The 10,610-nt window shown below is 36.2% G+C and overlaps 1 protein-coding gene and 1 non-coding gene across 3 annotated transcripts; one reads left to right on the top strand and one right to left on the bottom strand.

The window, feature by feature from the left end:
• Positions 1 to 2,491: 2,491 nt before the first annotated feature.
• LOC111798979 (BTB/POZ domain-containing protein At3g44820) lies at positions 2,492 to 5,710 on the top strand. Of its 2 annotated transcripts, none has more exons than XM_023682349.1 (4): positions 2,492 to 2,934; positions 3,095 to 3,164; positions 3,653 to 4,841; positions 4,931 to 5,710. In XM_023682349.1, exons 2-4 carry the CDS (start codon positions 3,139 to 3,141, stop codon positions 5,495 to 5,497), a joined length of 1,782 nt encoding a protein of 593 aa, XP_023538117.1. In that variant the 5' UTR covers positions 2,492 to 2,934; positions 3,095 to 3,138; the 3' UTR covers positions 5,498 to 5,710. The 2 variants fall into 2 exon arrangements, with proteins under 2 accessions (XP_023538117.1, XP_023538116.1); XM_023682348.1 differs by having other exon boundaries at positions 3,633 to 4,841.
• A 570-nt stretch (positions 5,711 to 6,280) lies between these two features.
• Positions 6,281 to 6,363, bottom strand: TRNAL-UAA. Its single transcript has one exon. It is a non-coding gene; the product is annotated as a tRNA-Leu (tRNA).
• Between the last annotated feature and the right edge of the window lie 4,247 nt (positions 6,364 to 10,610).

Below are 10,610 nucleotides of genomic sequence, written 5' to 3'. Positions count from 1 at the left end.
TGTCTTTAAATTTTAAAAATATGTAATAAATTCATGAACTTTCAAATTTGGATGGAACACGTCCTTGAATTTTAAAAATAATATATATATTCTTAAACTTTTAATTTTATATTGGATAGCTTTGGACGTATTTAAAATTAAAAAAAATAACATTTTTTAATATAAATTTAAAGTTTTTTTTTTAAATTTTTTTATTTAAGTGTATTATTCCATCTTTTAAAAGTTTAGAAGTTTTTTTTTTAGATATACTATAAAGGGTATTTTTATTAATTCAATCATGTAATAACGATGGTATGATTTATATTATTTTCAAAATCAAAATGAAAAATTGTTTGAGTCAATTAAAACTCGCTTTGTACGAGCTAGTTCATCTAGTTATGTGTGCACAATTAAAATTCTTCGAGTCGAGTAACTAAGTTCATCTAGTCGTAGAATCATAAAATGTTAGGTATTCAAATTCATATTTGAATTGAAAAAACGTGCACACACAATTGTACGAACCACCTAGTGTATGAGCCAATTGGTCACCTCTTTTACTAAATTAATAATAGTTGTCTATCCCAGAATCAAATGGGATAATAGAAATAACGAAAACCATGTGAGTTATAAGATTGATTTTTTTGAGAGGGAGAGGGATAAACTTGCTTCTTCACAAGCTTATCCTCGTCCCAACCGACAACGGTTGGGTTTCTCCATTTTTCCTGAACTTTCTTCTATTTGAGGCAAAAACTTGTCTCCGGTATAGTTTATAGGTTGAACCCCACCCCAATAATATTGGTATGGCTTAGGTCAACTAAAACAGAAAAGAAACTATTTATTCAACAATTTTCTCGAGCCAAGCCCATCATTATTATTAGGTTGATGGGTTGTTGCCAAAATTTTTCGCTTGTTTCCTCGTAAATATGGTAGGTGAACACAATGACTTTTGTGATATCCCACATTAGTTGGGAGGAGTACCATTTATAAGGGTGTGGAAACCTTCCCGTGCAGACCCATTTTAAAGCCTAGAAGGGAAAGCCAAAAAAGAACAATATCCGGTAGCGGTAAATCTGGGCCGTTACAATATCTAAGATCTCCATAAAAATAAATAAATAAATAAAATAAAATGAATGCTAAGAGATTTGAGTGATTCATTCTAATCAATAAATATAGAAGGACGAAGGAATTCAGTCAACTATTAGAATCAAGTAAGAGCGAGCGACACGCTCACTCGACAAGCTGACACGGGACGAGTGGTAGAAATCGATAAAGTGGTGTAATATCTCGTATTTGACTAAAATATTGTGTCGTATTATAATTAAATTGATTGAAAAAGTAGGAAAATGATGGTGAAATTTGAGTTTGATATTAATTTTGAGGTATAATTAAAGTAAGATACGGAATTTAAGTTGGGTCCAACCTCCATAGATGAAATTGGTAATTTAATACCAATATTGGACACTTTGAAAGCCAAAAGATAGCCCATTAACAAAAAATTAAACCATAACATAATTAATTAATATTCCCACTTTTATTTATTTATTTATTTATTTATTTTTTAATAATAGTGAGTTTTAAAAGTGTTTAAATTTAAATTCGAAAATATTTGAAGACTATATTTATATTGTTTTGAAAATTAAAATATTAAATTCACACAAAACTTGAATTTTTTTTTGGTTGTCTAATATATTATTTTTAATTTTATATTTAATAAATCTTCAATTTATTTGATATTTTTTTAAAATTATTAAATTAATAAAAATATCTTCACATTTTCAAATTTTAAAAAATCTAAAAAAATATTTTTAAATTTTTTTAAAAAATTCAAAAATTTTTAAAAAAATGTCTCCATGAAAATTATTAATATTTTATTTAAAAAATACCCTCGAACTTTTAAAAATGATTAAAAAATACCCTTAAATTTTAAAAGTATTTCAAAAACACCATTAAATTTAAAAAAAAAATAAAAAATAATATATTTACTGCCAATACGAAGTTTAAAATTTCATAGATATTTTATATTATATATATTAATGAAAATTTTTAAAACTCAATAGTATTTTTCAAATACTATTGAAGTATTTTCAATTTTTAAAATAAATAATAAATCAAGACTATTTATTAAATATTTTAAAAATTGAATAATTATTAATTAAAAATGAAAAAGTTATAAAGAGGTTGTGAGTTGAAAATTTTGAAAAGGGGCGACGAGAACTGAAGTCTTGATTTTGAGTTGCAGTGATGTGGAGGCTTCCGCAGATCATTGTGAGCGATGAACGGCCCCACTGCCCTCCCATCCAACCACTCTTATCATTATCCTCAATCATCAAAATTAATGCAAAAAATATATAAACAAAATCCCTCCCTTCACTTTCACTCCCAAATTACGCTCTCCCACGCGACGCGTCAATGGCCGCCAATAATGCTTTCCCGCCTGGAAAAGCAGCCCACAAGGTGTTCGACAAAAAGCGTGAACCAAAATACACTTCATTTTTCCCCCCCCCCCCCCCCCCTCNACTATTATTTCTGTCTCCCCTTCCCCCTTAACCCTCCTGATATTCTTCCTCTGCTGTTCCCATGCATTCTTTTTGCGATTGCGAGATCAGCTTATGGGGTTTTGTCCCTTTTCGCCATTTGGGTTAGCTTTTATCTGTAATTGGGATGTCATGTTTTGTTCTTCTGGACATGGGTTTCAGGCTTTTTGCTCAAAAGCGTATTGGGATTGCCAATTCTGTGGGGGTTCTTTCTCTTTTGCCCGTTGGCTTTTGGGAATTTGAATATTGTTTCCCTCTGAGTTTATGCTTTTCCTTTTGCTTTTGCTCCGTTATTAACATGGATTTGCTTGTTGCGAGTTTTGTGGGTCTGATCAATTCTGGTTCTTAGAGAGATAGGAGTTGTTGTTCTTCTACTGGGGTCCTCCATGGCTCCGAATTTCTACAGGGAAGGAAACAATTGGTAGGTTACATCTTTTCCAATTTCTCATACTGGGTTTTGTCTGCTTCATCGTTCTGTATAGTTGATTTTGTAAAACACCCACTAAGATATTGATGTCAATGAATCTGAATCAGAGGAAAATTTGTTCCATGAAACTGAGGTGGAAAAGGGGTTTTTGCAGGTTCTGTAGTGCGGGATTGCCAAGTGATATCACTGTTTCTGTTGATGGCGTACACTTTCATCTTCATAAGGTAAATCATTAGCATGGGGTCCTTTGCTGGATATCAAATTGTTTACTTGCTTTAGCATTCAGACTGCCCATTTTCTTATCCACCATGATTTATATAGTGTCCTGTTCGTGATGTTTTCGTTTTTTCTTCTCTGTTTTTTAAAACGGTTGAGGATTGTTGGGAGGGAGTCCCACGTTGGCTAATTAAGGAGATGATCATGTGTTTATAAGTAAGGAATCCTTACATCTCCATTGGTATGAGGCCTTTTGGGGGAACCAAAAGCAAAACCACGAGAGTTTATGCTCAAAGTGGACAATATCATACCATTGTGGAGGTTCGTGAATCATAACAAAACTTATGCTACATTTTCTAAGAAACATAAAATTCTTATCAAACGAACCCTTAAAGTACTTCAATTTTGGTTGTGTTTGTTTCAAAACAAGAAGCTATTGCATTTGAATAAGAAGATTCAAATGCTTTCTGATGCAGTTTCCTTTGATATCAAAAAGTGGGAAGATGGTACAAATATACGAACAATATCAGTACACCCCCAGGAAGACATTTAAAGCAGTCTTAGAAGATTTCCCTGGTGGCCCTGATACATTCTATATTGTGGCAAAGTTTTGTTACAACGGCCGGGTAGAGTTGACGCCGAAGAACATTATAACTTTGTATTGTGCTGCAGACTATCTTGAAATGACAGATGTTTATGGGGAAGATAACTTGATCTCCAAAACCGAAAGTTACCTCCACGACAGCGTACTTCGCCAATGGAAAGACTGTATTGTAGCTCTTCAGAATGCAGAATCCGTTCTAAACAGGGTCGAAAAGCTCCAGATATTAAAAAAATGTTTGGATGCTCTTTCTGTAATGGCTTGTACAGATCCTAGCTTGTTTGGATGGCCTATGAAGATGTATGGTAGTTTACAGAGCCCCGGTGGAAGCATTTTATGGAACGGAATTAACACGGGAGCTCGAATTCGAAGCTCGGAATCAGATTGGTGGTTTGAAGATGTTTCTTATCTTAGTGTGAATCTTTTTGAGAAACTTATCAAGGCAATGCAAGCAAGAGGGTTAAGACCTGAAAGCTTGGTAGGGGCTATAATTTACTATGCTAGAAAGTACTTGCCAGGTCTGAGCCGCTGGCATGGTAGACAAGCTGGGAAACCAATGAAAGTTATAAGTTTTAGTTTGAGTCCTGCTTCTGTTGATCAAAGAATTCTCTTAGAAACTATTGAGAAACTTCTTCCCTTAAAGAAGGGGAAGTCGTTTTGCCGCTTTTTGCTCGGGCTTCTTCGAGTTGCATTGATATTGGGTGTCGATAAATCGTGCTTGGACTCTTTGGAGAAAAGAATAGGAATGCAGCTTGAGCTAGCAACTCTGGATGGTCTTCTGATTCCCTCGTATTCAGATTCCGATACGTTGTATGATACCGACTGCGTTGAGAGAATCATCCGTCATTTTACGTCTTTGCAGTCTACGGTGACAGCGTTCTCTCCGGCGTCGCTTGATCTTGAAGCATCACCAGGATCTGGACCATTGAAAAGGGTAGCAAGATTGATAGATAGCTATCTGGCTGAAGTTGCGTCCGATGTGAATGTGAAACCTCGAAAAATTAGATCCCTTGCTGAGGCGATCCCGGATTCGTCAAGATCTTTACATGATGGGCTATATCGAGCACTCGACATATATTTTAAGGTTGAGTTTGTTGGAGTGTTGGCTTCTGAGTTTGTGATAATTTTACTTTGTACCGATGTTTGAATTACAAGCATATTGCGATTGTGCAGGCTCACCCTCATCTCTCGGCGAGCGAACGGGAAGAACTTTGCAATGTAATCGATTACCAGAAACTATCGATTGATGCGTGTGCTCATGCATCCCAAAACGAAAGGTTGCCACTTAGAATTGTTCTTCAAGTGCTGTTCTTTGAGCAGATGCAGTTGAGAACAGCTTTAGCTGGCTGTCTTCATGTCCTGGACACTGAGAGCGCTTTGGCAGGTCCCGTTGCAGCAGCAGCCCCGGTCGATACGACGGGGCAGATTGTACAGAGGGACGGATGGGTGACAATCGTGCGGGAGAATCAGGTTTTGAAGGTGGATCTGGAAAACATGAGGTGTAGAGTTGGAGAACTGGAGCAAGAGTTCAGTAGAATCAAGGAAGAGATGAAAAAGGTTACGAAATCACATAACTCCAACAGCGCTCCTCGCACGATTGGCCAGAGAATTGGGTGCAAGCTTCTCCCACGTGCATCGGATGCTCGGTCGGATATCGTCGAAAGCATCAGCGCCAGTCCACGAGCTTCAGTGGAGCTGCGACGTCATTCTAGACACAAGAAAAGCGTCTCACTGTTTTAAGCGTCGACTTCGAGTTAACGTAGGGGTTGTCTGGAGGAGAAAGAAAGGAAGGTGCTTGGTATTGGTTATTGAAGGCGTTTTCCTTCCTTTTCCCTCTGTGATACAGTGAAACACATGAACACATTGTAAGATATGAAATGTATGAACTCAAAACACATCTTCTCTTTGATGAGATTAATTGTTGGGCAAACTTTACCCATCAAATCTTTTCAACTGTTCATAATCCGTTCAAATTACGGACATGGGGATATTAAGTAAGTTTAACCATCATTGAATTCACAGATTAGTCACCCATAAAATAAAAATCTTATTTCGAATCACGACTTCCTAATTCATTCAAATCTTTTTTCACGGAATTTAAAGAGCCTAAAGGAGCATGGATCATATATTCTGCCTAACGTATTTCTTGGTTGTATATCTTTTTTTAGCCTACTCAAGTTCAAACCATTAGGACCCCTAGTGGTTCTAACCAAGGAGCACATAGATCCCAAAAGCGCATAATTTCTCCCCCAAATATGACTTCTCCGGTCGGAGAACCGGAGAACGCATTAGATATTTACCTAAACCGGCCATCAAGTTGAGTTGGGTTTTAGCCTACTCCTTGTTTGGCCCACCAACATATGAAATCATGGGCCCATGATCCTATTGATTTTTATATTTGATTTTTATGGATGGAAATTGCGTTCACCGGCCAAAAAAAAAAAAAAAAAAAAAAAAAAAAANAAAAAAAATATATATATATATATATATATAAAAATAGAAATGAGAACTCTCTAATAAAACTGCTGGCTGTGGGGTTCGAACCCACGCGCACTTGAGTGCAGAAGATCTTAAGTCTTCCCCCTTAACCACTCGGGCAAACCAGCTGATTTGTTGAAGAAGACAGTGACAAATAGTAATTAACTATAGTTGAAGCTTCCAATTGTGTAGGGGGCAGGGGCGTTGTTCATATTCCTCTTCATCATCCTTGGAATTTGTTGCTCTTTGAATTTGGCATCCATAGTCGGGAGAGACAGGGTTAAGTGTTCAAGATCGGGGCTTGCTAGCATAAGCTCGACCGACCCTGTTGCTTTGTAATATGTAGCAGAGACCCGCCATGATTTCTCCACGAGTCGACGACGACGCGTGCAGGGGCATCGGATTGACCCTCGCAAGATCCACCACCATTTTGAGCTACAACTTCTTTTCCCTTTTGATATTGAAATTCCATGCATTTGATGAGGATCGGCAGATATGTTTTCCTCACCACCTCCCTCCTTTCCGTCTAAGAAAGTATTATTCTTCTGTTGATTTTTTATTGCCACTTCTGTTGTGTGCATTTCATCTGGTAACCTTCATCTTTTCCTCTCTTTCACACACCTGACGCATGAACTAGCAGATGATGCTGATTACTCAGATGAACAGAGGAAAGAGGTAGCAGGTCAGAAATTGAAAGTCAATTTAAGAGTTAAAAATTACCTTTTCTAAATCATCAATCCCTCAATTTTGGAGACTATTTTGGATAAAGAAACTTCCAAAGGAATTCGGGATTCAATAAAGAAAAAATTCCAAGAAAATACAAAGGTGAAACGAGCACGACTTCAAGCTCTGCACAAGGACTTCGAGACCCTTCATATGAAGGAAGGTGAGACTGTGTCTCATTTCTTTTCTCGTACTCTCACCATTGTTAATAAAATGCATTTCCGTAGTGAAAAGATGAGTGATGTTAGCATTATTGAGAAAATCCTTACGTGGCTTGCTCCATTTAAGAATCCAACAATTTGGACATCATGACCATTGATGAATTGCAGAGTAGTCTATTGGTTCATAGACAATGTATGCAAAGGCATACTGTTGAAGAGCAGGCACTGAAAATCACTCTTGACAACAGTACAAGGAGAACAAATCGTGGAGGTGGCACATTTCAAGGTAGAGGACGAGGACATGGGAGACCAGGTTTTAACAAAACTCTAGTTGAGTGTTTTTATTGTCATGACCTTGGTCATTTTTAGTATGAATGTCCCCAGAAGAATAGGGGAAAGAAATCACAAGCTCATTTTGCTGAAACTTCTGAAATGCTGCTTCTCATGGCATAGTTGAAGAGATGGTAGAACAAAAGGAGGACTCAACAGGTTGTTTGTCTACAATTGAAGCTCCAAAAGCTGTAACAACAAAAGAATTGCTTCTTATGGCACATGTTGAAAAAGCAATAGACGAAATCATGCAGTTATGTGACACATCACATCGACAACTTACTGCAGCCTCTACACCACCTCCTGGTTATGTGAGGTAAACGGAGTGGTAGAAAGAAAAAAGCGCTTGGATGAGGAGGTTTATGTGACACAACCTCCTGGTTATGTGAAGGGGGAGAGGGGAGAGATTCGGGGAAATCAAGTTATGGCGGAGATATCTGGCGGTGGAGATGAGTTTTTGCCGGAGGTTAGTGATAACTCTCTAAAAGTAGAGTCATATCAAGTCTTTTTTGTAGTTAATATTGCACTCTTATTTACCATTTTCTCATTTATTACCCCATTTATTCTACTTAGTGAGCATGAAATCGTTTATTGCGGTCCAGCATGAAAAAAAATATGATTTAGCATAAATCGATCTTAATTGTACATTTAATTGAGTTATGTGGTAAAATTTCAGACATTTATGCTCAACCATGAGGGAGTAGCAAATCTGAAAATAAATGGGGGATGACATGAAAATTTTAAATTCATATCAGCTGTCCAAGTGGGTCATTAACTACCCAATAAGGAACATCCTACGTGGGGTAACTTATTCCTTTTCAGCCCTAAAGAGGTACATATTCTCAATATAAAAGGAAAAAGAACACCACGAGGAGGAACACACACTTTAGGAGAGAAAAGTCGGATTAGACAACAGAGCCTCTACTGCTATGAACTGCTGTGAAACCAGAGAAGAAGAAGAAAAACCCTAATCCAGCCGCTGAGGAAGGATAACTCTCTATTTTCTTACTCTATTTTCTTATTCTATCAATTTTATATGATTAAGATATGGGTTCCTCTATTTAATTCAGTTTGTATGGAGAGCTAAACTTTATAGGGGATGCGAGAGAGTTTTATATAGTTTAAGTATGTTGACGATAAGATTTTAGTTTATTAAAGAGTTGTTGTTAATGATTTACATGTGTGTTTAATTAGCTACTTTACATACATAGTTGTTCTCTTATTCAAGAGAAGAGAGGGAGCAATGAAATCCTCTTTAATACTCTAGTTTCATTGCAATGAGACTTGGGGTAATGGAAGGGTTATAAATAATTCTTTTCCTAGAACTTTGTTAATAGAAGTTACAAACGATTATGAAAATAATCATCATGCATGACCTTCGGAAGTGGGCTTGGGAATCTATTAAAAGGAACTAAAATCTACCATAAAATTCAACAACTTATCTATTTAATCTCTCTTTGCCGAACCTTTCTCATTATAGTTGATTTTCTCATCATTTTCTGTTTTTCGATAGCAGTGGCACTCTGTTTTACTTTTGTTTAAGTAGTCAAAATCACCAATATCCACTTGAATGTTACCCAAAAACTCAGTTAATTTCCAGCTAATAGATTCTCTGTGGAATCGATAATTTATTTATTACTTGCTACTTGTGATAATGTACACTTGCACTTATGCTTGTGAATTTTACATCATTTTATTATATACAGCCACAAGCGATCAGTTAGTAATGAACGGGCGGTGGATTCCCAGGCTACGTCGACGCTGATTCTGGCATCGAATCTGACACCGTTGACGATCTCGGGATCTTTTAAGGAGGGAAAAAGCTCGTCGCAGTGGCGGACGTCGGTTAGGCTGAGTATGGACGCTGTCGACTTCTTGAACTTGTTTCATAGCTTGGATTCGATGAAGGTGGAGCTTAATCGCCTTGAGAATGAAGTACGAGATAAGGATAAAGAGCTCGGGAAAGTTCAGGCGAAGATCAAGGCTTTGAAGTTGTCTGAGCGGCTTAAAGAGAAGGCAGTTGAAGAGCTGACTAAAGAACTATCAAATGCCAAGTAGAAATTAAAGTTAACAGAATCTCTTCTTGAAAGCAAGAATCTTAAAATAAAGAAAATCAATGATGAGAAGAAGGCTGCAATGACAGCTCAATAATAAGGCAGAGTACATGTAAACCGAAAGAAAATGAAAGATTAGACTAAATATCAGAAGTCAACAAGTAAATGAAAGATCAGATGAAATATCATAAGGCAACAAAAATTAGAAGAAAAAGCAGAGTACATAAATAAAATGAAAGGTCAGATTAAATATGAGAAGACGAGAAAGTACAGAATACTGTCACTTCAAATAACTCCATCAAATACATAAGATAGTAATAGTAGAAAATGAAATCTTAATAAAAATAGAATTATGTGTGTATTACAACGTTCTAAGACTTTACACATATAAAGTCTTTAATGCTCGCATAATGTCTAGCACATGGATCATTATAAGATTTAGAGAATTGGACGTAAAGTTGATGTCATGGATTCATATAGGTTAAATTGGATACAAAGGACAAAAACCAAACTTTTAGGATAAATTGGTGACAACAGCTTAAGCTAGTTAGGTAAGTGGCCTTACTATAGGATAGGCTAAAAATTGTATGAATTATGATGATGTATGAATTGTGTCGTGCGATGCCGTATGATAGTATATGATGATGTATGAGTTATGATGTGATATGAACCAAGAGGCATCAATCATACAATATACTTCAATGAAGATGTGAAGAAAATGTTGTCAAAATTATAATACGAGGTTGCAATTCATGTCACATGGAAGAGGAATGAAGTTTGATGGTTATAAATTTTGGGTGGGTTACAATTTAGAGTTATTGTATTTTAAGACTTTTTATTTAATTTCGGTTACATTTACATAATGGCTAATTATGGCCATAAAGTAGGAATGTTACAACTCTTGGAATACCTTTTCATTTTTTAGGGTATAGAAAGCCATGTATGTTGTATTTGTAAGCAGACTTGGAAAATATATTAAAAGAAGCATTTTTGCTATTCTTTAGCCAATAGCTAAGTTTCTTTGCAATTCTATGTAGTTTAGATTGCATGTAGAATCATTCAAGCTCGACATGATCAATCTTGCTTGTGGAGTGATTCGAATCTCAA

The sequence above is a fragment of the Cucurbita pepo genome, chromosome LG07, assembly GCF_002806865.2.
Source record: "Cucurbita pepo subsp. pepo cultivar mu-cu-16 chromosome LG07, ASM280686v2, whole genome shotgun sequence".
Taxonomy (NCBI): domain Eukaryota; kingdom Viridiplantae; phylum Streptophyta; class Magnoliopsida; order Cucurbitales; family Cucurbitaceae; genus Cucurbita; species Cucurbita pepo.
This window is presented reverse-complemented; position numbering and strand designations above follow the sequence as displayed.

Excerpts from the sequence above, each read along its gene's own strand:
- LOC111798979 (XM_023682348.1), top strand. The coding sequence starts at position 2,900 with ATGGCTCCGAATTTCTACAGGGAAGGAAACAATTG. Across the intron at positions 2,935-3,094 it reads TACAGGGAAGGAAACAATTG|GTTCTGTAGTGCGGGATTGC; the intron begins GTAGGTTACATC and ends GGGTTTTTGCAG. Across the intron at positions 4,842-4,930 it reads CACTCGACATATATTTTAAG|GCTCACCCTCATCTCTCGGC; the intron begins GTTGAGTTTGTT and ends GCGATTGTGCAG.